This window comes from Halichoerus grypus, chromosome 4 (assembly GCF_964656455.1).
Source record: "Halichoerus grypus chromosome 4, mHalGry1.hap1.1, whole genome shotgun sequence".
NCBI lineage: Eukaryota > Metazoa > Chordata > Mammalia > Carnivora > Phocidae > Halichoerus > Halichoerus grypus.
This window is the reverse complement of record NC_135715.1, coordinates 61,929,148-61,955,126: the sequence shown is the minus strand read 5'-3', so window position 1 is coordinate 61,955,126 and position 25,979 is coordinate 61,929,148. Positions and strand designations below refer to the sequence as shown.

General features: G+C 43.2%; 1 protein-coding gene across 2 annotated transcripts in view; it reads right to left on the bottom strand.

Moving 5' to 3' along the window:
• LOC118549992 (uncharacterized) overlaps positions 1–25,979 on the bottom strand; it is a 228,818-nt gene that overhangs the window by 5,158 nt on the left and 197,681 nt on the right. The window contains exons 3-4 of one of the 2 annotated variants that reach the window (XM_078070417.1): positions 25,029–25,124; positions 12,201–12,585 (exon numbers count right to left, since the gene is read on the bottom strand). The exons of the other annotated variant lie outside the window; for it this stretch is intronic. Coding sequence (XP_077926543.1) covers positions 12,582–12,585; positions 25,029–25,124 — 100 coding nt within the window. The 3' untranslated portion in view covers positions 12,201–12,581. Of the gene's footprint in view, positions 1–12,200; positions 12,586–25,028; positions 25,125–25,979 lie in introns of those variants that run through there. 2 annotated transcript variants of the gene reach the window in all.

Genomic DNA, 25,979 nt, shown 5'->3' with positions numbered 1-25,979 from the left:
TAGGGGACAAAAATGAAGCAATAAAAAACAACCTGGGAGCTCTTCCTTTCTGGTGGAATACAAGGGCTCTCTGTTGCTGCTGATGAACGTGTGAAAGCTAGCGGGGAGGCAGAGTACCCAGAGCACCCAAAGTACTGGAGATCCCTCTCCATTCTGGGAATGGAGGTGGGTGTGAGGTCACACAGAATGCATACCATGGGATGTGCACACTCATGAAAGGCAGGTGGCAAATTTGGTTATGAGCTTTCTGCAGTCCAAGCAAAGAAAAAAAATGTAACTTTTAAATGATGCACAGAGACCACAAGATAATAACAGAGAAACCCAACTATAATACTTCATCCTAAGAACTAAGAGAAAGTTCTCCCCAGATCTTCTATGGAGGACAAGGGGTGATGGAGTAAACACTGTCTCAGCAACATTATAGCAGTATATATAGCAATGAATTCTACATGAGTGTTTTTAAAAATCTTCAATGTAAAGTGATGGTGTAATCTTCAGCAACACAGCTCTTTAAGTTTTTAACTTAAACCAAGGAGAGATTTGAGTGTATCAGATAGATTGGGTTGCACATCATCTAGGCAATCCTTTAAAAATACTGTCTCTCTCATTTGCATTTCCCGTAAGTATTGAGCAGCAGTAAGTTTGAGGTTATATTTAACAACAAATCTCTGTAATAGAGCTCTTCTATGTTGAAAGTAAGGAGCACAACCACTGTCTTGACAGATGACCTCTTACAAAAGTTTCAGAGCCTACCAAAGACGTGCACCTAATTACCAAATGCAGGTAGATAAGAAAGACTCTAATTTACTTCAGTGTAGATCTGTACTTACCTACAAATATATGGATAATTGAAGCAATACAGCATAAAACATAGATATAATAATTTTAACTTAAATAAATGTTTTAAGTACATGTTACAAAATATCCACTTTGGCCATAAAATAATAATAAATGCCCATTTAACTTTGAGTGATATAACTTCCTAGTAAAACTTACATAAAAAATGACCTACAAAATGTTATGTCAAGGTAGCTGAATATGTCGTTTTGTTGTATAGTTTTGTTATTCAACAGGAGCCACTGAAAAATATCTATACAAAAATACAATTAGTTTTAAAATAGTCAATAGACTATCATTCTTTGGGGAAATCATTCTTTGAGGAAATAATTAGATGGCAGGGCCTTTTGCTGCTATGTCTACTCTAACTTATTAAAATAAAGATTGTGAGGGGCGCCTGGGTGGCTTAGTGGGTTAAGCTCCAACTCTTGGTTTTGGCTCAGTTATGATCTCATAGGTCATAAGATCAAGCCCCGAGTTGGGTTCCCCATTCAGTGGGGAGTCTCCTTGAAGATTCTCTCCCTCTGCCCCTCCCCCATACACTCACATGTTCTCTCTCTCTCTCTCTTTCTCTCAAATAAATAAATAAATCTTTATAAAATAAAATAAAGATTGTGGGATTGTGTTACAGGAAACTTTGCCATTCCTGAAATTCATCACAAAAGGGCCCCAGGAAAAAATGGGTAGTGGTCAAGATATTCTAAGGGTTTTGGCATCTGCTAGAAGGGGCATTCTGCTAAAAACAGATCATGGGACAAGTTCCAACTTGCCTGGAAGAAAATTTCAACTCTGACCCAATAAAGGAAGCAACAAAAGGTAGATTCTTCTAATGTAATTGAAACGAACTAAGAGGTTTTAGTTGGTGAATTGAAAGTGCTGGACATCTTGAGAAGAAGCAAATATATCATCTTAGAATTTCTAATAACCATGAAGGGAAGTCTGGTCATAGGCTGGCATGGGCTTTAAACCTGCAACCCTCTGTAGGAAGGTCTGACACGGTTTCACAGCTCAGGAGTCTACAGTCAATTGAGAAAGGAAGGCAGGCAAATCAGGTGAATGGTAATAGTTCGTATGTACCTATGTTCATGTGCTTTATGCACATGATTTTATTTCATGTTCACAACATGCCTACCGGGGGCTCATCAGCACCCTCATTTTCAGAGAAGGGTAGAGAAGCCCCGCAACCTGTTAAAAGTTACAGAGCTAACAAAGGTCAGTGCCAGGATCAAGACCTTGGTCAGTCTGACTCCAACACTGACCCTCTTTCTAGCACTTTCTCAGAAAGGCCATCATGTCTATGCGATGGAAAGGCGCCCAGTAACGAAGGTACGATGGCAATAGCTTAAGAAATGAGCAGGAGCTGTCCAAAAAGCTGACAATGTTTAAGAACTGCTCAAAAGAATGGAAAGAGAGCAGATAATCAAGGGGTAAAGCAAGCTCCCCATTGCTGAAGCTAGCTCAACATGCCTGTGATAAATGGGAGCAACCTCTCAGCCCCTCAATCAGACAGAACACGGCAAGAGGAAATAAGTCGACTTCTCAAGTCCAGGGATATGAGTGAGGGAATGACACAGAGAAAACAAAACTCCTCCACTAGCCACTAGGAGTTTGCATCCATTTTTCTGTCTCTGGCAAAGCCCAGAAATTGTTTTGCTGCCAAATGCTTTCAGCATTATGAAAGTCCTTCTTCAGGCTACACACCACCCTAGTAGACTTTCTTTCTTACAAGATTAGAATTCTCAACAACAACTGTTTAAGCTGTATTACCAGTTCTCTGGCAGCTTCAATCTATTTATATCTGGGGTAGGGGATTCTGGGGTGTGCCTGTGGGTGCATGTGTGTTTGCCATGGAAATGCCTGTTTAATAAATTACTACTAGGATGAGCGGAACACATATGAAAATTATTACCAGTCCCTTGGGAAGAGAAGTCACATTTTTTTCCCGAGACTTTGAGAGAAGGTGAGGTTTGGGCTTTAATCTCTACCTGTTGTCTGCATGCAAAGCTGGTGGCTTGATATCACTGCTTTAATTTTGTTTTGTTTTGATTCCTCTGAGAGATTCAAAGGATCATAGAAAGGTTCATTGTAATTCAGCAATTAGGGTGTCTGCTGCTTTCCCCTTCTTCTGACCAAAAATGCAAGATCATTCTGTCCTGTGAAAGTCATTTTCCGCCGACATCTTACACATTAATTTGCTGGCGTGAAAATCCAGAGGCAAGGAAGAGTAAAATGTCAGAAGTTCCAGCAGATTTTGTGCATGAAGTGGTAGGAAAAAGTGAGAGAAAGACGCCTTGCAGGCAACTGCCCGGCTTTGATCCAAAAGAGTGTTCCTTCAGTTTTTATGTATGAGAACAACAGACAGGAATAGTTGAAAGGCGCATGCTTCTAAAAGATATCTCACTGGGAATTAATCCTCAGAAATGCCCCGTTCACCTTGTCACTCCCCTGCTCTCAGACCTCCCCTGCTTCTCCTTCCCTACAGGACGATGTCAGAATCCTCGGCCTGCCTTTCAAAGCTCTCTACAGTTCATGTTCAACCTGCATTCTAAGCTGCTTTCTCCTCCTGCCTTACAGCACCATCCATCTGCTCAAATGGGTTTGTCCAAAAAAAAAAGTTCTCGTTCTTACTTTTTTTAAAAGATTTTATTTATTTATTTGACAGAAAGAGAGAACACAAGCAGGGGGAGCGGCAGGCAGAGGGAGGTTCCCTGCGGAGCAGAGAGCCCGATGTGGGGCTTGATCCCAGGACCCTGAGTTCCTGACCTGAGCCAAAGGCAGACGCTTAACCGACTGAGCCACCCAGGCGCTCCTCTCGTTCCTACTTTTGACACTGTTGTCCTAGCCGAGAATCAGCATCAGCTTCATGGGTCTGTGACCAGTGCCATCACACAGGACTCACCTTCAGGACGGTTTGTACTTGGGGTTTAATGCTCCATGGCTGCTGTTTTGAAATTCTTAATAATTGTGCCTTTGAACTGTGTTTTGTTAAGTCTGTGGGATGATGGAGCACATGCGAGAGGCCTGAGCCCTGGCTCCCAAACAGTCCACCTCCCACTGCTCCCTTCCCCCCCACCCCGAGATAGGTTCTGGGCCCCACCCCACAACCACTGCCCCTTCCCCCACAGCAATGGGCAGAGGTTCCCAGAAAGCATGTGCCCCACAGCGTCTTGGGGCGTGGCAAAGCGGAGGTCACCCTGTCCTGGATTCATGGTTCCATGCACATTTACCCTCTCACCAGCTCGCTCCAGGTATGGAAAACACCCAGAAGCAGAGATTGCAATCCCCTGAGGGTCATTCACCACCTGTGGATTGGGGCAGTGGGCCTATGTGAAAAGAGATTTCTACTGCCCACATTGGGGCCCTACAAATTCTGTTTTCATTTTACACCAGGCCCTGCCAGTTCTGTAGCCTGCCTTCCCTGGAATATTAGGGTCTGCATACTTCTCTATCACACTGTGATAATTTTAGCTCTTTCCTTAGACTGTTGAGACTATTTGAAATTAGAATCATGCCACCATGAATGCTATTCTCATGTCTTTTAAACATGCCTGCTTTAAACTATTGATATAAAGAGTAATAGAGCTAAAGATAGTGTCTTTAGCACCCACTAGAAACCTCCACTTGGTTCACTCAAATTATGAACTATCTTCATTATCAACTCACTGACCTGAGACTCTGACTGTCTTGTGACCAGGCCTATACCTATGCACCTTGTCCTCAATGAAGATCATTGCCAAATGCCATCTCCTTCTTCTTCCTTCTGCCGCCCTCAGCCCTCCACAGCTGGATCCAGTTACACCTCCCCTCTACAAAGTTCAGCTGCACCCCAGGATCTCCGACCAATCATGATCTGAATTCTTTGTTAAGGAGAAATCATTCGCTGAATACTTTTTTTAAAATGACAAGATAGATTTTATTCAAACTGCTGCAGAAGGGGAGAGAAACCCCAGTATAAACCGACCTCAACGTTGCTGAAACAAAAGGTGAGAGGCTTTTTAAATGCTGCTGTGTGTTCAAAGTCTTGAAGGACGTTAAGTGGGGCAGGTTGGTCAATGTGATTAGGCCATGGGTGTCCGCTAACTCTGCTAACCTGTGCTTATGAAGCCAAGCTAGACTGGGAGACAAACGTCCTATCTGTCTTCATGATTACATTTCAAAGGGATAGCCTCTAGGTCCTTGAGAAAGACATTTCTGGGTTATAAAAGATACATCACAAAGGGACTGAGAAAAGATTTACAACTGCAAGTTTTCTAAAGTACATATCTGGGAAAGGGGAAGTCAGGGGCCTGTAGTCAGGTTTGGGGCTGGAACGAAGAGTAAATTCTTTCAGCAGCATTGGGTTTCTTGGACAGGCATTGTAAAGGAGCTGGGACACATCTCAGGGATAGGGCCTTGAACTAATAGAAGCCATGCTCGAATTGGTCAAGTCTCTTAGCGTGGAGCCAGATGAAGTCACTGGAGCTGACAGATGGGCAGTTCTCATCCTAAATCAATCCAGTGCCCACGAATCCCCTCCAACCTCCATCTGCCCAAGGATGAAATGCCCGACTGCCGACCCCAGGTGTCCCTGAATCCCAGCTCCCTTGTGCCCTCACAGGGCACCTTTCAGTATCCAAAAGCTCAGGCCTGAATTCTCTTCAGGTAGCCCACAGGGCCTAGGGTTTTTTCTGTCTTTCTCAGAAACTTGTCCTTAGCCACTTACCCAGAAGCAACAGCAGGTTGGGCAGTAGGAACCTGTGCCTGAAGAGCAACTGTTCTACCCCTTACTCTCAGGCAGAAGCTTCTCAATCAGTAGCGTCTGCCCCCAGGCATCACTCTGCCCTGAACTGCAAGTCCGGGGCCATGTCCAGCTCTTCATGACCATCTTACCTTACACCAGCCACTTGGCCCGACATCAATTCTTTTATCCCTCATAATAGCCCCGCGAAGAGAAAATGGTGCTCAGAGAGGTTTAGTAATGTAGGTCAAACTACATTTTCGCTTCGTTCCTATCACCTTCACTAAGGATAATGAAATTAGAACTGGAAGAAATAGAAGATCCTGAGAGGAGTTATTCAGGAAACACAATGTGGCCTTAAATGAGTATAAACTTTTGGGCCCCCGAAACGACCACGAAAATCATGGAAGAAATGACCAGAGAACCACATCCGTGGTCTTCACAATACCCTGGAGAATGAAGGAAATGCCAAAAGGCTAAAGATAGTAAACGTTTCCTGATGGTCATAAAAGGGAGAATTGGTTGTTCGCAGCAGTGCAGAGGGCTGCCAGTCCATAAGCTTCCTGTTGACTTCCAGGGAAATTCCCAAACTAATTATTGACAGATTTGGGTGAGCTCTTAGGAACACACCAGAACTAATACACATTAAAAAAAAAAAAAAAGTCATTGTTTTCCACTTTATTGCTTATTAAACTAATAGATGAAACAAAACTGAGAAGAGTACCCTAGGTGACAGAGTAAGGATCCATTAAGATTCTAAAATACTAGGGGCACCTGGGTGGCTCAGTCATTAAGCGTCTGTCTTTGGCTCAGGTCAAGATCTCAGGGTCCTGGGATCGAGTCCCGCTTGGGCTCTCTGCTCAGTGGGGAGTCTGCTTCCCCTGCTTGTGTTCCCTCTCTCACTGTGTCTCTCTCTGTCAAATAAATAAATAAAATCTTTAAAAAAAAGATTCTAAAATATTAGAAAGAAAAATAGAATTTCACCAAACAGCAATAAGTATAAATTCTTGTCTTGGGGTTGAAGTGATTACTTGCAAAAGTATTAGATGAAGGAGACCTGGCTTGATAGAAATTCATATTTAAAAATTTAGGTTTCGTTGTGACTCACTGCCTTCATGCTAAGCATACAGCCACAAGTAAAGCAGTCACCAAAACGTCTAACCCAGCTTTATATCATTTAATTAATTAAAAAAATAAAGTAAAATAAAAGTAGGTCAGATTCCCAACATGCTAGGCAACATGACCTCTAAAGTAATAGGAGGTGGGCAGCCCGGGGTGACATTCATGAAGAAGGACATTAACAACTTGAAAATGTTAAATAGTCTAGAGAATATACTTCTAGAAATAGCTCTGTATATATATGAGACAGCCTGATAAGAACTAATCGAATTTTTTTAAAATCCTAATGTGTTCAGATCTTTTGGCTGAAACTACAAGAAGCTTACCTTAACAAAAAGGGAAATTTTAATAATTTATTGGCTCAAGAAACCAGGAATGAGGGAAGAGGAGGAAGGGATAATTGGCAAAGTTCCAAAGCAAGAGAATTCATGCCGCTAAGACATTCTCTATGTCTTCCTCCTTTCACTGGAGCTTTGCTCCAGCTCAGTGTTACTATCCTCTACTGCGGATTGTCGTTCTCCTTGTGCTCCCGCTGGCAGAGCAGGAGGGAGGAGATGGAGAAGGTGAAGGTGTAACGGACCAATGAGGTGGCAATGGGCAAGAAGGGGTTGCAATTAGAGGTCCCCCTAAAACCATGTGACTGGTATAAGAAAGGAACAGATCACTGAAAGAAGGAAAACGAGGGGATGCTATTGCCAGGAGAAGGGTAAAGAGATGTTGTGCAGACAAAAACACAGACATTCCCCCTCCCAGTGGTGAATGAGTAGATTCTAGCACCTTCAACAGATGCTACAGTCACACTTTATTTTAAATAAATACAAGAATGTGAACATATTCACAAAGACAGATCTTGCTTTTTGCCATAGGTTACTTAAGAGACGTTTGCAATTGAGCTTTTAAATAAATTTTTTTACATATAATTTAAATAAAGTAAAATGTGTTCATCTTGGTAGTGTTCAGTTTAATGAATTTTGATAAACTTATACACCTCCACGGCCACTACCAAATCCAAGATATAGAACATTTCCATCTCTACGAAAAGTGCCCTAGTGCCTAGCTGCTGTCAATCCAACAATCCAATCCCACACTCCCTCACGCCAGCTCCAGGTAAATACTGATCTGGTTTTTTTGTCATTATAGATTAGATTGGTCATTTCTAGAACTTCAGGTGTATGAAATCATATAGGATGTACTCCTTTGTGTCTGCTTCTTTCACTCAGCAAAACATTTTTGAAATTCATGTGTGTTATACATATTAGTAATTCAACCCTCTTTATTGCTGAACAATAGTCTGTTATATGGATATACCACAATTTGTCACCCATTTACCAGTTGATGGACATCTGGGTTGTTTCCATAAACAGTTGTTTCTACTAAAGATGCCATGAATATTTGTTGTGGGTTGAACTGTGTCCCCCCAAAAGATATGCTGACGTCCTAAACCCTGAAAGCTGTGAATGTAACCTTATTTGCAAACAGGGTCTTTGCAGATGTAGTCAAGTTAAAATGAGGTCATTAGGATGGGCCCCAGTCCAATATGGGTGTCTTTATAAGAAAGAAAAGATACAGACAGAGAGACACAGAAGGACAAGGCCACGTAATGACAGAGGTGGAGATTGAAGTGACACATTTACAAGTCAGAAATTGCCAGGGACTTCTGGCAACACCAGAAGCTAAGAGAAAGTCATGGATCAAGTTCTCTCCTAGAGCCTTCAGAGAGAGCATGGCGCTGCCAACACCTTGATTTTAGACTTCTAGGCTTTAAAACTATGAGAAAATAAATTTCTGTTGCTTAAAGTCACCTGGTTTGTGGTAATTTGTTACAAAAACTCTAGGAAACTAATACAACATTCAAGTACAAGTATTCATGTGAACACATGTTTTCATTTCTCTTGCACAAATACCCAGAAGTGAGATTGCCAGGGTGTATGGTATGTTTAATTTTACAAGAAATGGCCAACGTGTTTTCCAGAGTAGCAGTAAATTTTACCTTCCGGCTAGCAACGTACAAGACTTACAGCTGCTCTGTATCGTCATGAATGCTTGGTATTTTCAGTCATCTCAATTTTCCATTATGGTTTTAATTTGCATTTCTTTGATGACTATTGATGTTGAACATCTTTTCATGTACTTGTTGGCCATTTGTATATCTTCTTTGTGAAGTATGTCTTTAAACATTTTGCCCATATTCTTGGGTACAATTTCTTTATCAGATATATGTTTTGCATGTATTTTCTCCCAGTCTGTTGCTTGCTTTTCATGATCTTAATGGCATTATTTTGAAAAGCAGAAGTTTTCATTTTGATAGGGTTCATCTCATCAAATTTTTATTTTACAGTTTGTAGTTTTCGTGCCCTAAGAAATCTTTGCATACCCAAGGTCTCACAATGATTTTATCCCATCTTTTCTCCAAGAAGTTTCATCGTTTCAGATTTTACATTTAGGTCTATGATTTATTTTGATTTAATTTCTTGTGTATCATGTGTCAACGTTCACTTTTTTTCCTCGTGGACATCTAGTTGTTGAAACAAGTTAGCTTAGTGTCTTTATCAAAAATCAATTGGCCGTCTACATGTGTGTCTATGTGATTCTGGAGTCTGAATTTGTCTCACTGATACTTATGTATCTCTCCTTACACCAACATCACACTACCCCAAATATTTCAACTTTACAATAAATCTTAGAATCAGGCTGCACAGGGCCTCTCATTTTATTTTTCAAACTTGTATTGAAATTTGTGTATTTGTTTTTTATGTCTATTTATCTTTCCCTAAGTGATATATGCACACAAAGGGGTTTCATTGAGAAATAAGTCTTCCTCCCTCCCACCACTAGCTCCCAGGCTGCCAATTCTCCTCCCCAGAAAAGGCCACTTTTAGAAATTTCTTATTGTTTTCTTTTTCAGAGACTGTAACTGATTTTTTAAAAATTGAGTCAGACTTTACTATTTAGGGCGCCTGGGTGGCTCAGTTGGTTAAGCGACTGCCTTCGGCTCAGGTCATGGTCCTGGAGTCCCGGGATCGAGTCCAGCCTCGGGCTCCCTGCTCAGCGGGGAGTCTGCTTCTCCCTCTGACCCTCCCCCCTCTCATGTGCTCTCTCTCTCTCTCATTCTCTCTCTCAAATAAATAAAATCTTAAAAAGAAAAAAAAGACTTTACTATTTAAAGGAACATCAGTTACAAATTTGAAAGGGAAAAAATAATGCCCTCATTTTATTTTCTGTATCAATCCAAATTTCAAGTGTGCTTGCCTCAAGTGAGGGCAGTAAATATTGGAAGGATTCAACCTTTGCTAACGATGCACTTAATCTTTATCCACCAAGAAAAGAAGAGCACGGACATTTGTGTGAATCACCCACCCACCTTAATTCTGTTAGAGTTATTTAAATATGCTGCTTATTTTTAGTTTAATTGCAGTATAATTATATAACACCAAGTAATCAGAGCTTGGTAATACTAACAAATTGATCTTTTAAGACAGTCTTGGAAGCCTAGTTAAGAATCATATGAATGTGTGACTCAGAGGTCACTCACCCCAAAGATCAAGATATTACAAAGCTACAACTGTATGGATAGAATTCAACTCAACAAACCTTTATCAGTTGTCATATGAGTATAAAATCTTACAATAGGAAATGTGAAGAAATGCAGAGACAAATCAAACCCTGCCAATGCCCTGCAGAAATTCACAAACTAGAAGGGGAGGCAGGAGTGTGCATAAGCATCTCTGATGCAAGGAAAAGCTCTAAAACTGAGGTTCCGATAGAAGGCTCTGGAAACATGGAGAAGGCACATTCTGGAAACTGATGATCACACCATTTAAACCCTTCCTGAATTCAAAGCACGTCTACATTTTCATTTTAGGATGACATCTAAGCAGTGTGTAGTTCTCCAGACTTGTGTTTCATCCTTATTATATTTCATTCTTACTAAGAGGAATTACTTTAACTCCGAATTAGGTCAGTGGTTCTTCAGAGAATATAAGTATATGAAAAGAGAAGGTGGTGTTAGGAACTAAACAAATCCCTAAGTTTGCCTTGTTGATCACATTTAATTACTCTTCTGGGAACACCAAACAAAAGTAATAAAGTTCTCCTTCTTCTGGTAACATAAAAAGTGGATTTAGTGATTTGCTTTCCTTAGAGGGAGAGAAACAAGCAGTGAGTACTGCCCAGCCCAAGAAAATATGGAGAAGAAAATTCCTTGCTTCCTCTAAAACTTAGCATTTTAAAAAAACAAAAAAACAACTTGGCATTTCCTCTGGATTCTCAGGAAACCATGAACACAAAAACACAAAGAAAACTGTACCTGAGAACTCATATGCCTAATTCAGAGAAAAGCAAAATACTGGTTATGGTAAAGTGTGTAGGTTTATGGACTTTAATTACCCAGAATTTCTTATTGTTTGTGTGTGTTACTAACACTCAGTGATTGATATGTGTGTTATATTTTCCATTAAAACTTATAACTTAGGGTTTTTATAACTTCATGGTTTTCCAATAGTCTAAGGTATCCTTGGAAACCCTGAGAGAGGAGAGCATGTTATATTAAACACACTACTCTGAGGAAATAAGTGAGAAAGTGTTCAATGAAAATGCTACATTTGTTTGTGTATATCTCAATAGCATCATTAATAACTGAATAATGCATTCACCACCCCACAAGGATCACAAAGGTCAGATTTGTGAAGCCAGATTCAGCATTTCATAGATATGCTCATTAACTGAGTAGAAGACTAGTGATATGCAGTTAAAAGTGGGTCATGTGGCTAAAAGTAGAAGTCAGAAATAACCCTCCAGGAAGATTCAGAGTGGACAGTGTTTAAGAAGATTTGAAAGGGCACATAGTAAGGTGTCACCTGTCTAATCTTTTCTAACAGTAGTAGTCAGATCCGTAGTCCTCTTTTGAACAATTAGAATTCACGGTTTAAAATCTGGGGAAACCCTGAAGGAATCTCACGGCCACTCCTCCTTTGTTAACAAAGTAACTTTTACACAAGTTAGACATTATATTACTAGGGCATCCTCTGGTGGCACCGTAAATATCTGGAAAATGAAGACCACAGAACATTCAAATACCTTTAAATCCCTGGGCAGCACTGCAAGGACAGATACCACTGTCAGCAGTGTGATCCTACTTCCTAAAAACCCAGAGCACTTTGTGGTGTGCAACAGATCAAATAGAGTGGTCTTCCTGAACAGGCAAGGGCAGATTGTCAGGAGCTTCAGCTCTGATAAGAGAGAAGGTGGGGATTTTGTTTGCTGTGCCCTCTCTCCCCATGGTGAATGGACCTACTGTGCAGAGGAGGATTCTGGGCTCTCCGGTCTTAGCATAGTCACTGGCAAACCGGAGAGAGCTCTGATAGTCCACGAGAAGGAGGTGATTGGTACCGCACATCACCCTCATCGGAACCTGACTGCTACCTACAGCAAAGATGGGCTCTGACAGCTCCGGAAATCCTAATTCCACTTTTCTAATTAAAACTCACTTGAGAGCATGTACTTAAATGAAAATATATTCATGTATTCCTTTTTCTTTTTCTTTAGGCTACCTTTTCTAAGCAATTGTCTGATTTAGGCACAAGAATGATTTTGTGAAAATTCATGTTACCTTTTTTATTTATTTTTAAGGTCTTCATTTATCTGTTTCTAATTGGGGCAGTTACTTAATGTTTTCAGTAGTCTTCTACCTGGAGAGTGAAATACTGCTGTTTCTAGAAATAAATTGTACTACTTTATTTGAAATGGTGATTAAAACATGCCTCCTGCAGTAAAACTTGTTTTAAAAAAAGGAAGGAAGGAAAGAAAGAAGGAAAGGAAAGGGAGGGGCAGGGCAGGGAAGGCAAGGCAAGGCACAACTCTCCTGGTATTTTCAGTTTGGCTCTTGCATCTGTAGCAGGTAGGAATGTCTTCAGCTGCAAATAACAGAAAACCCAATTAACAGTGGTTGAAACAAATATGGACCTCTTTTTCTAATAAAACCTTCAAGGACCTAAGCTCATTCTGTCTTTTCCTTCCACCACCTCTAACATCTTTAGTATGTTGACTTTTCATCAACATAATCATCACTGGTCACAAAATGGCTGCAGAAGCTCCAGGCATCATATCTGCATATAAGACAGAAAGAAATAAAAAGAAAAAGAAAAGGTGACACCAACTCAAATGTCCCCTTTATAAGGGAAAGAAGCAAAGTCTTCCAAAGGCCAGCAGGACTAACATCTCATTGGTTAGAGTTGGGTCAGCTGCCAATGTCGCTGGGGAAGTGAGTATGTGGTACACTCTCTATTGTGGGAGGCAGGAAGGAGTAAAATGGTTGAGCATGACTGTGAAGTCAGCCAATCAATGGTTTCCACTACAGTATATAATCAAACCATTACACTTCATTAGGCTTTAATTTTCACAACACCAAAAAGCAATGGCAAAGGGCACTGTGATTATAATGAAATCAAAATAAGGAGGAGTTTACAGATGCCTGAATATATAATAAACAGGGCTGATTAGCTCAATCTTTGGCTTAGTTGGAAACTTAGCCCTTTCTGTCTATAAAGATAACCTGGGGTAAGTCAGAGCACCAGGGGGCCTTGTTTGCTTTGCAGCTGGAAATCAAAAGCCTGAAATAATAGAATAGCCACACAGAGGGGTGAGCTTGCTCTCATCACCACACCACCCTCTACTTCAAAGCCTCATTTAGAGGCTGTAAGCCTTTGATGCCTTTCAGTCCCAAACTGAAGCATCCCCCAGCAGGTTCCTGGTTTTCGTGTGTTCAAAGTACGACACATTAGCATGTATTCAGCACGAGGAGATGACAGTGATCTTCGGATTTGCAACCTTCTATGGCTGGCAGTCATGGTGTGCTTTTTGAATGTTGTTGTTGTCGAATCCAGTATTTTGGGAAATCACTACAAAAGGCACCAAGTGCAATGGGATTCAGTTCCCACTCTCCTGCACCTCCTGGGATCTTCAATCTAACGATACATGATCTTTGTAACAGGAATGCTGGGATAAGAAAACAATGCACACAGCGATGGAAGCTAAACAATTGGTATACTTTGGTTCTTTTATCCGGGACAATAACCATGACTGTTTGGGGAGGCAGCTATATGTCAAAGACCAGTGAGAAAATACAGCACAGAGAAGACAGATGCGGTGGCACCATAAGAGGACCCCGCCCATCGAACACTATTAAACCCTGGAGGATGGATGGACAGATGAATGCAGACAGATGGATGAACAGACAGAGAAACAGACAGATAAATGGACAGAGGGAGAGAGGAAGGGAAAGAAGGAAGAACAAAGAGAGGAAAAACCAAGACGGCAAGAAAGGAAGAAAGCATCTGAACTTATACCATGGGTTGGCAAGAAGACAAAACAAATAGCAAATACAATTATTTGGCCTTAGGAACCTAGAGCTTAAAAATCCTAACATAAATATGTTTTGTTCCCCGTTATTTCTACCCCCTCCAGACTTAGTAATACAATCTGGATCTACGGGGATTTTGAATTACTCATCTCGTCTTCTTTAACATCATCCCCAAACCGCTGGCTTTCCCTGAGGTTGGCTATCAGTGGAGAGAAGAGACAATCAGGTTTTAAAAATCCAGTGAGGTTTACATCGGAGTACCACAACAGACATGAAAACGACAAGGAAAAATGAGAAAAAGTATCATTCTAGCTCCCAGTTAAATTTCCTTTTTGCTTAAGTGAGACTGCAATTGTGTAACAATTACTACTGTGTAAAAATATTGGTATGTCGAAGGGTGATTCTTTCCAAAGCAAGATCTCTGAGATCTAGATGCACTTGACAATGCCAGCACATTATTCACTGGCAGGTTCTAATGACTATAAAAGAAGTGTAATAATTAATAAAGCTGACAGCAGAAATTTCAGTAAGACCTTAAGACCATAAATACAACTTGCTACATCAGTCGGCCTTGCCAGGAACATTACATTCTGTTTGGTTTTTCATGCACCAGCACCAGACTTATTATGATAATAACTCTATGATGGTGGAATAGAAAGAACACAAACTTTGGTGTCAGAAAGACTGATGCGGGACCCATCAGGTCCTATCTGTGGCCTTGGGTAAATTATTTAACTTCTGGTGCCTCAGTCTCTTCATGTGAAAAATGAAATGATACTCATACCTCAGAGGATAATTTCACTTACTGAAAGGATGGACAACATAGAAAATACCTGGCACATGGCAGATACTCAAACACATACCAGTTTTCTTTCCTACCAACGGGAAGACAACAGGACTCATGTGCCCTAGAAAGAACTGGTTGGGTTTTTTTTAAAGATTTTATTTATTTATTTGAGAGAGAGAGAGAGCACAAGCAGGGCAGAAAGGAGCAGAGGGAGAGGGAGAAGCAGGCTCCTCACTGAGCAGGGAGTCCTATGCTGGGCTCAATCCCAGGACCCCGAAATCATGACCTGAGCCAAAAGCAAATGTTTAACCAACTGAGCCACACAGGCACCCCAAGAACTGGCTTTTCAAGAGGGCTGTCCTCATGGCAGTTCTGGAGCTGTCTGATACACAATCTGCAAGGGCCACACCTAGTGTCCCTCTGCTTTGATCAGTTCTCCAACAGTGACAATGCATTCTCTTTAAGGCTTTCGGCCAGATTTAGAAATTTTCACATTGCAACTAAGCTTACCAATAGAGACCCAAAGGGGGTCTCGATATGGGTGTCATTCATACCACGCTATAAGCCAGGAGTCAGGAAACATCCTGCTGGCCACATCGATTTTTGTAAATGAAGTTTTATTGGAACAGAGTTGCACTCGTTCATTTACACAGTGCCTATGTCTACTTTCACACTACAATAGCACAGTGGACTGTTGATGACAGCGACCCTAAGGCCCACAAGCCTAAAACATTTACTACCTGGCCCTTTACAGAAAAAGTTTGCAAAGCCCGGCTCTAAGCACCCAAACTATAACCATGTTCATATGTTCGATATAACTTATTTGTGGGGCACTTTTTACAGCCCCAACATTGTGGTAAGCTTGGTGTCATTTACAAATAAAATGAACACCAGTCCCTGAGAAAAGGCTCATGGTCTGAGATGAGTTCGCGAAGTAAGCAAAGAGATGTAGCAAGTTATAAAGTGCCCAGTTACATAATATGGGCTGCAGATGGGACACCACAACAGGAGAATTCAAGATACGCTGGAGTCTCAAAAAAAACATTGCAGGGGGATAGAAGCAGCATATACAGATATAAGGCAAAGAAGTTTTCCAGGCAGGAGAGGAGGAGGAGGAGGAGAGTCATAAAAGCAAGAAGGGGTACGGCGACTGGTAAATACATGGGCCTTACAGCCAGCTGGGAGTTAGGGGGGACTGGTAAAAATGAAGGTATGCAATCTGACTATTGGAGCAGCTGGGAAAAGCTGGATCTAAGAGTTTGGGCTTGACTCTAGGCAAGACAGAACCACGGTGGTTCCCTCTGCACATCAACTTTATGGTGAAAATAGCCTTGGAAGGAGAGAAATCGAAGGTAAGAACCCTGATCAGAGCTTTTTGCTAGAATTCAAGCATGATATGATGACAGAATTATTTGAGTCAAAGTGGAATAGGGACAGATCTGAGACACTTTGTAAACTAAGCTTGGCAACTGGTCAATGTGACATGTAAAGAGTCAAAGAAGATTCCAGAATTTCCTGCTGGGGAGCCTGGTAGAATGGTGGGTACCACCAACAGAGAGGGGGACCCAATGTAGAAGGAAACATTTAAGCTCCTTTTAAATAGATTCAATATTATAGGATTTTAAATTGTCAAAAATGGGGGTACCTGGGTGGCTCAGGCAGTTAAGTGTCCGACTCTTGATTTCGGCTCAGGTCATGATCTCAGGGTCATGGGATGGAGCCCCACACCAGGCTCCCTGCTCAGCCTGCTGGAGATTCTCTCTCTCTCTCACTCTCCCTCTGCCCCTCCTCCCACTCATGCTCTCTCTCTCTCTCTCAAATAAATAAATCTTTTTTAAAAAATTGTCAAAACTGGTGAACTAGAGGATTCATTTTTTTTATGCAACCTCACACCCTATATTCATGAAACTTGCTGAGATTTGAGGCTGAAGCACATCATGCGTTCCCTCATTCATTCCTTTGACATGCTAATTGAGCACTTGCTAGTAGCTGATTACTGAGGTAGGATCTGGAGATACTAAGATGAACCACTTAAGGCCTTGCTTTTAAGGTAGACAATAAATTTGGTGACAAAGTTTTTACTAATAGTGGAAACAAACTTGAAAAAAATAATCCCAGCTGAGTGGGATAAGAATTAAATCTAAAAGGAATTCATGGTACAGTAGGGGGCGGTGGGGGGGGGGGTGCAAGCAACCAATGATCACAAAGCAATTCAAATTATAAATATCAAGAATGCAGGAGAGTGAAGAGAAATTTCTCAATCTTGAAACTATAGAAACAGGATACCTCCTAAGCAAAGAGAGAATATGACTCGGGTTAGAATGGATAAAGGGTGAGGATCAAGAAAAATGACCCGAAAGGCAAGTGGCAATCAGGAAAATGCAAACCAAATCCCAATGATCATAAGTTGCTTCTACGTATATTCATTTAACACCTCATCCCTTCGTAACTGAAGTAAGTTACTTTCCCTCTAATGTTACAAATCTTTGATTATAGGAAACAAATTCACTTTACAATAATTAGTTTTAGAAAAATCAAGTGCATTTGTTCCATTGAGAAAAGATACACAGGCGGGGAGTGCTTCATTGCTGGATAGTGCGGCTTACCTAGTTCCCTACAAGACACTTAGAAGGTATTTTAGAAACTTGGGTATGGGGTATCGTTTAATGTCTCATTGATACACTGGGCACTACTACCCTCTACTGTGTGGGAGTGAGGAATGCTGGGCATCCTGCAACATGTGGGACAGCCCCACATCAGGGAAGATTGTGCTACCTTCGGCGTGATTGTCTGGCACTGCACATTCATGTAGGTGAAAAACCCATGAAGAATTAACTGAACCTAAGGCCTAACTGCACTTTACATATAAACACTTTTTTGGGCACTATTTTTGTACATAGGGAATTTTCCAAGAATATAAGTACATTGAAAGTAAAAAGAAAAAAGAATTGTGATGTTTTGCTTGGAACTTTACCAAGCGTCATCTACCATTTTGGACATTCATTTAGAAAATTATGTCACCAACAACATTGCCACGTGCGGTTTTAGGCATTGTGTTAGCAAGACAAAAACATCGCCATCAGTCTGCATTTTCAGCTAGCCCCCTCACAGTTACTCCAATTGAATAGTTTTATTCACCCTTTATTCCAAAATAAGAAATTTAAAGAAAAAGTGTAAGCACAATTTGGTCTTAACTGCTCTGAAAACCAGCTTCATTCATGATAAGCAGGTGCAAGCATCTGACCACTTCATTATGTCTTTTAATGTCGTTGTACGTGAAATTTTATTATAAATTAGTTTCCACTCCTTTCTTACTACTACAGATTTACACTATGTTGATTGTTTGAAGTTTTATATATGTATGGATGTGTCTGTGATAAATTACCTATGAATTTTATTTTCATATGAAAAACTTGAGTCCCAAAAAGGTGATAGGCTCCCAAGTCAACTAGCCATTTAGTGGCAAAATCAGAGAGATCCTTTTAGTGAGCTCCTCCCATAAACCAGGCTCTGTACTAGTCACTTTCAATACCCTTCAATCATTTATTCCAGACATATGTACTTAATGTCCACCCATGCTTCACATTGTGCAGGGGCCAATGTTACCAAGCTTCCCTCTAGGGAAGGCAGATCAGAAAAAATCCATGACCATAAATGCATAAATAGATGAAATGTTGGTGGTACAGAAAGAAAGGGTCTAAGTCAGAGTCAGCCTGCTTAAAGAACCTCCTCCAAGAGGAGGTGACACCAGAGCTGAATCTTGAATGATGGTAGGGAAGTCAGCCAGGTGCACAAGAAGTGCAAAAGCATTTCTGGCAGAGACAACCCTGGAGGAGAGTCAGAGAGCGCTTGACACTCCTGCAGAACCGGAAGGACTCTGGTTCGGTGTCAACCTAGGGCAAGAACACAGCAGTGGTGAGGGCCAGAGTTAGAGAGAATGGAGGGACACAGCTCATCGTGAGCATGTCTTCCCAGCTCAAGGACACTGAACTTGCCCTTGAAGTTCATGCAGGGAAGGACGAGGCTTGTACAGAAATGTGTGACACCAGGATATTCACTTCTGATGGTAGTGTAAAATTTAAAATGGAATGTACTGCAGTAACCCAGACAAGAAATGACGAGGAACTAGATTAAGAGTGGCCTTGAATGGAGAGGATGAAACAGAGTACAAGGAGACAGGGAAAGGAGAATTAGCAGGATTTGGTGACTGATGGAATTTTCCAGACTGAGGGAGAAGGAAGACTTGTGGGGGCTCCGGGTGTGGAAAATGGAGAATGACAAAACCCTCCATTGACATGAACTGTTGGAGAAGGGGGATAGTTGGGTCTGGAGGAGAAGGAGAGAAAGGATGAGTTCAGCCTGGGACATGCTGGTACAAGGTCTGCATGGGCATTAGGTCTGAAATCCAGGAGACAGGTCTGCACTAGCGACACTAGAGATAGCAATCTGGGAAGCAACAGCAACTAGATCACCTAGCTTAATCCCCACCCCCACTGTTACAGCCTCATTTCACTGAGAAGAAAACAGAAATGTGCCGGGTCATAGAATCGGAGAGCTAAGATTGGCCCATGGTCTGCCTGACTCCAAAGCCCATCTTCTCTTCTCCAGACCATATTGTCTTCCAGATCAAGAGCCTTGTGACTGCCAGCAAGCCATTTTTCTATTACTCCAACCTGTTCTCCTCTGTACATAAGATGTTCAATACAATCTGTCAGAATGGTTGCACGAAGAAGCACATCTTTCCAGAAATCACTAGAAATGACTCCCAGATTTCCCAAGAAATCTAGTTTCAGAAACAAGGTGATAAGTGTGGTACCAAAACAGCAGGACAGTGGCCTTCCCAAGGCCACTCTGGAGCCCACAGAGAAGCCTCTGTTACTATAGTCTCTGAGTTCACATTACTAAGCCACGGCTCGAAACAGCAAGTGGCAAAGGAGGACCTCCCCCCCCCCCCCAGCGCTCTCACTTTAGGCCTCCAGGATTCAGAGAGTACCCTCATTTAAAAACAAAAACAAAAACACCTTGTCTAATGGGTCTGATCCACCTCAGAAAAGAAACTGCTACGTGTATTTGCTATCTAAGTAGATTTGTTTCAAAGATACCGAATCAAAGAATGCCATGACCGTTGATCTTCCAAGTTTCACATCAGGGAAACAAGGGAGGAGGAAGGTAGGTGGGGAGTGGTGATGGGAAGCTGCTCGAAATCACAGATGGGCTTGATGAGAACAGGGAAACAAGCAGCCGGCAGCCCTCTGCTCTCTGCTTGCTGCACACAGCTCTCCCCAGGTGCTGGGCACAGCGTCAGGCTGGCTCCTCGAACAGCCCTCACCTCAAGGCAGTGCAAGATTGATGGTGACAGAAGATCCTAATGCCTCTCACATGCCAAGGTAAGGGAGCTTGCACGTGATGAAAAACACCTTCCTGTCATCGTGAGACAGCAATCTGCGCTGTAAGCTAAAACTGTGGCCTGTCCCTCTCACCCCAATCCACCTACACTGTATATTCACAAAGAGCTTCTGTAAGAATTCCCCTCCCGGTTCCAACCAATCCAGGTTTAAGCCAACCAGAAGCACCGTGGAAGCCACGAGACCTGCATCCTTGATGAACTCTCAGCCAACCCATGACACCAGCCAGAGCTGCTAGAGAAGCCATCACCCACAGCTTCGTGATGACTCTGAGATGGCCAAATGGTCTAGACAGCAAGGCATCTCTCTGTCTAGACAGGCTAGTCAGTTGATGAAAGTCAACGCATGTGATGATGGCTGTGTTGTCACCTTGTGCCATGGCCATCATCCTGTTCCCATATTCTTTGGCTCTGGAGGTGCAAACAGACTGGACAAGGCACAGCTGTTTTGCTATTCACAGACACCATTCCCACCTGCACCCTCAGTCCCGGATCGTCTAGATGCTGAGATAGCTGGTTAAGCAAAAGTTAAGCGACCATGGATGGTCTAAGAGTTCTTCCCTTCTTCCGCACCTTCATTTGTACCAGGCGTTACCATAGTCCGCTCCCGGGTCCTTCCTTACAACAGCAATCACCCACCCACTGGTCTAAAAGACAGAGGTGTGGCCCATGACATGACTGAGGGAGCAAGGTCTATGATCCAGATGGTTTAAACCACGATATGGAAGGAGGCAGACAAAGAGCCCTGTATCCAGCCCTTCACAGAGATGGCAGACTGAAGCCTGCAGTCCTCAACTATAAAATCAGGGTATTATTAGTCACCCCACCTGTCCTGCTGACTTCTCTCGAATGACCTGAGGCTAACATGAAAGTGAATATAGATTAACAAAGCCAAAATAGAATACATCGTATTATTACTGAGATAGCACGTATCACGCCAAAACAGAATGAAAAATTTTAAGACCCCCTAGTTTTGACCCATCTGAGCCTCAGAATCTTGGCTTTAATAGCCAGTACCCCCAAGGGAGTCTGTAACTGAAGACCTTATGCAGTTGACAATAAGACATAGTAAGAAGTGACTGGCTCATGCTCTGTAATGAGAACTGTGTAGTATTTTATTAGAGATTCTTAGACAACAAAACTTGATCCTAAATTTTCTCTCCTTAAGAAACTAGTGAAAACCCTCAACACAGTATAACCAGGATACAGTTCTCACCTGGACCTGTTTCTTACTTCTCTACATCCCGAGAAATCTCTGCTCCAAGACATCTACTTCTTTGAATAATTACAGAGAGATCTTGGTTTGTATCTGTGCAGTTGCCCAAAGTCAGGTCCCTAAGACCCAAGTCAGGATCTACTGATAACAACTCCTCTTCCCTCCACTGTGCTCAGCAGAAGGTGAGCTGAATCTGACCCAGGAATAGCCACATGGCCCTCCTGCCTTCTGCCCCATCCATCAGTACTTCCTTCCACAAACATCCATGGAGTGCCCACAATATGCCAAGAGCTGCTGGGGATAAAATGATATGCAAAAAGTCACATGAGGTCCTTCCTTTCTACGAGTTTATTCTCCATACCTGGCGTGCTGAAGAGAATGGGCTCTTCCCATGACAGCTAGGGCCATGGGGTCTGCTATAAACACCTCAGACAGAGAGAGCCCAACAGGGATTTCCCCTGGCCCAGAAATCTGGTTGCCATAACAATGGCGACATCCCCCCAGAAGTGGCAATAAGGGGAGAAGCTCAGGATGTTCCTGTTTGATCACTTCAGAGGACACCACTTCCAGAGGCTTCTTCTGCCCAGCTCCATGGTAAGCCTCATAATTATACCAGCAGCTCCCTTTGAGCACTTACTGTGTGCCAGGCTATGTGCTAAGAACTTCGCATTTAATCTGCTTAACAGCTATTATCATCTGCTTTGTACAAATGATGAAGGTCAAGTAACAAATCCAAGCTCCCCAGCAGCGATCGGTGGAACCGGCATTCAACCCTAAACTGCCTCCGAAGACTACCCACGGACGGGAGAAGCCAAGTACGGCACCTATCATGTTTATAGCAAGATTTTTTTTCTTTTTTTGGTCCCTCTCTGGCTGGGAATAGAATTGACTGCCTTCCGAGAAAATCCAGTCTGGTCTTTGTGATGTGGAAAAATAGTCAAGTGTTATGTGAGCCGTTTAGGGCCCAAGAGGGTAACATTAACAAGCCTGACAGCAGCATTCTGTTTTAAATGTCAGCAATGTTCTAGGTGCTGAGAAAGACCCTGATTATTGTCAGGACACGCAGGCTCCCCTCCTCCCTCCCGGCTCTCAGAGCAGGCTGCAGGCACCACAGGGCTCCTCTTGCCACTTCGGTGGAGCCCACGGCCTTGTCAACGTGGTGACATCCACTTTCAGCTGTCGCACAGACTCTGACAGAAACAGCCACCTGACTTGGTCCCCGCTCCGTTCCCTGACGTCCAAGCCAGGGAGAAGGGCACTGTGCCTTCTGCCACCTCCTAGGAGGGGCCTTGGTTTCTGAATGGGTTAAAAGAGAAACTGAGGCAGATTACCAATGTCTTACGAGTTTCTTTGAGCAAAATTCTATTCTTATCAGACCACACCAACCGGAAGTGGTGAGGAGCCTTCCAGCGATGGGAGCTCAGGCCCAGGCGTTTCTAGAGAAAAGGTGGAAGCTAAGTAAGGAAATCATCATTGACCGGCTACAGCTTAGAGCCTAGTTGGCTCTTTGTGGGTGGTTGTCCTTGATGTGTTGATGGCGTGACCTCGAGGCACTTACAGGCTGAAGTTTTGGTTTGCTTACATAGGCCCTCATGGCATTCGAGCAGCCTCAGCAGGATGGCCTCCTTGTTTAATTAATTTAACAAACAAAAGGCCACCCCAATCAGCACTGCAGTTTTCTTACCAACTTTGCACAGAGCCACCCTGCTCAGAGCTGATGGTGGTGGTGGGGGGTGGGGGGTGTCTCAGATTTCTTGCTTCCTACAACCAAAGCTGGGAGGGAGAATCTCAGATTCCTTCATTGGTCCGGAAGAGGTTGGAGAGAAAAACAGCCTCTTTGTAAAAGGCTCATTTGAAAAGGCATGAAGAGATGAGTTAGAATCTGGGACCATGCCCAGGTGGAGGTCTTGCCTGGAATTCCTAATACATTCTTTCTGTTATTAAAATAATATAGGGGAACTGGGGTGGCTTGTTGCTTCTCCGCGTGGAGTCAATTTGGCTCACGCTGTGTGACCATTGAAAATCCGACGTCAAGTGGTGCCAGTTTCAAAATCTTTTCATTCTGGGTATGTTTCCATTCCACACAACAAGCCCATGGCTGTTCCCTAAACCCTTTCTCCAAGGAGAGAGTAACTCAGTAGACAGAGCCTGTTGCCAGAAATGATGCAAGCGGTCAAGCTCCCCAGCGTCTTGCTCCCCCCGACCCCACCCCGCTGCCCTGCCCGGGGGCCAGCTCCTTGGTCCACTCTCAGGTCAACCTCCTCACCTCCCCAGGGCACAGACCTCCCTTTGTGGTCTGGAGAAGGTGTTTCCAGGTGACTGGATGCATATGGCATTTTCTCCTTCCAACAGGAGGAGAGGAGCCCTGCCCTGCCTCCCCCGCTACGCTATGAGTCATCAACACACAGGATGACAGAGCTTTTGCCAAAATGGGGGTGGGGGGAGGAGCAGAACCAAGATGCACCTAGATTTGCCTCCCAAAACCTTGTTTGCAACTTCCCTTGACCTCCATATTCTCTCCAAAAAACATGGGGTAAAATACAAAAAAAAAAAAACCCAAAACCTGACAAGTTTTCCATGAGGCAGCTGGTCCTCCAAGATGTAGGCAAGAGGAACCAAACCTACATAAAATTCTTTATCTTGAGAACTCTGATCAGCCCATCTTTGTTTCCAGAATGACCTATTTGGGCTTTGAGGCACCTGGAGCAATGAGAATCAGCCCTGAAAGCTCCTGGAGACAGCGGGACAATCCAGTACAAAATATGCCATCGCTGTCATCTGCCCAGAAGCATCAGGAAACCGAAGAGTGCAGTACCCCTGCCTTCTGCTACCAGCCCTCGTTGCTTCGCCATGCCTTTCCTCTGGTTCATGGAGGAATCCTACTTTATCTGAGGCTCCGAGCAGATGAAAAAGCAATTGTAAAACGCCCACAGAGGAGAAGCCAGTTGTCATGATCTCTGAGAGGAAGGAAATAACATGGTGTTTTATTTTTAAGTAGCCCATGAGATTTCAATGATTGCATTAAAATTTTAATCACAAGCTCCTTAAGTTAGGAAGGAAAAAAAAAAACCCACAAAGGACTCATTGTATAAGAGAGTTTCACCATTTGGAGTTCTTTTATAAATTTGTGTCAGATCACAATTTGCTGTCTGGGAAATGTAAATTAGTTATTAATGAGCCAAAATTCTAACATCAAAGCCTGTGCATCCACATGCCAGAGAGAAACAAAGAGCTTTCACAGCAATATCAACTGCTCCGTGCGCTGGCCTGAATGCGGTATTCATTTTGATGCTCTTTGCTGCCTCGTGAAGGAGATCACTTTTCACAAACGTAATCACGCGGGGCACCTGGATCATTAGCATCACCTCCACCTGAGCACCGCGAGGCTGTCAGCATTTCAGGCAACAAACAGCGTGCGTGTGCGGAAAGGGGGCATTGCACCAAGCAGAGCTGACTCCCCCTTGCTTCCTGGCTCCGTAGGCTGAAGCTTTTCAAAGCTCATTTAATGTTTGCAATCTGACCTTCCCCAGGTGGAATGGGGAACTCAGAACTCTCTCAGAAGTATTCACATATACAGGAGTCCCCTCTTACCTGAGGGGATACGTTCCAGACCCCCCTGGGGGTTGCCTGAAATCGCAGATAGGACCGAACCCTGTATGTCCTATGTCCTTTCTGGTACATACAGACCTATGAACAGAGATTAATTTGTAAATTAGGCACAGTGATTAACAACAGCTATTATAGAATGGAACAATTATAACAATATACTTCAATACAAGTTATGCGAACGCCGTCTCTCAAAATATTTTATTGTACTGCACTCGCCCTTCTTGTGATGATGTGAGAAGTGCGGTGAGTGGCATCCGCACTGTGACACAGTGGTAGGCTACTCACGATCTTCCGCCGGTTTCTCAGGAGGATCACCTGCTTCCCGACTGGGGTTGAGTGCGAGCACCTGAAACCCCAGAAAGTGAAACCTCAGACAAGGGGGGGGGGGACTCGTGTCATTTGCTTCAGATGCTCAACCCTTATTTTGATGGAGATCAAGAGTCTAGATATGACACGCCCAGGCAGAATGAGAGTGGGCAGCTGTTTTGATGCCTGTGGACAGGGCAGTCCTAGGAATCTAACAGAAGTCCTGCAGGCCTTTGGGAGTATTCACTGCCTCACTTTTTCATCGAGTACTGCTGGGGCTGCTGCTGGGTGCCATTCTGTCCCATGCAGTGCAAGTATAAGGGAGAGCAAAGCAGACAGAGCCCTGCCTGCAGCGAGCTCCCTGCCCCTGGTACAGGGGACAGGCAGTGAGGAATCGCCCAAATCACTCTAGTGCGGGGACTGAGGATTAGGAAGGAAAGCCCCAGAGGCATGAGAACTAGAACAAGGTTCCCGGCCTGGTTAGGGGCCTGGGCATGGCTTCCCAGAGGAGGTGACATTAGGCTGAGAGCCAAAGGAAGAGGGAGGGTCAACCAGGCATAGAGAAGACAGGTAAGAGGCAAGGCGGGTGGCGTCCACCAAGATGCGGGAGTTGAGAACAGACACGGT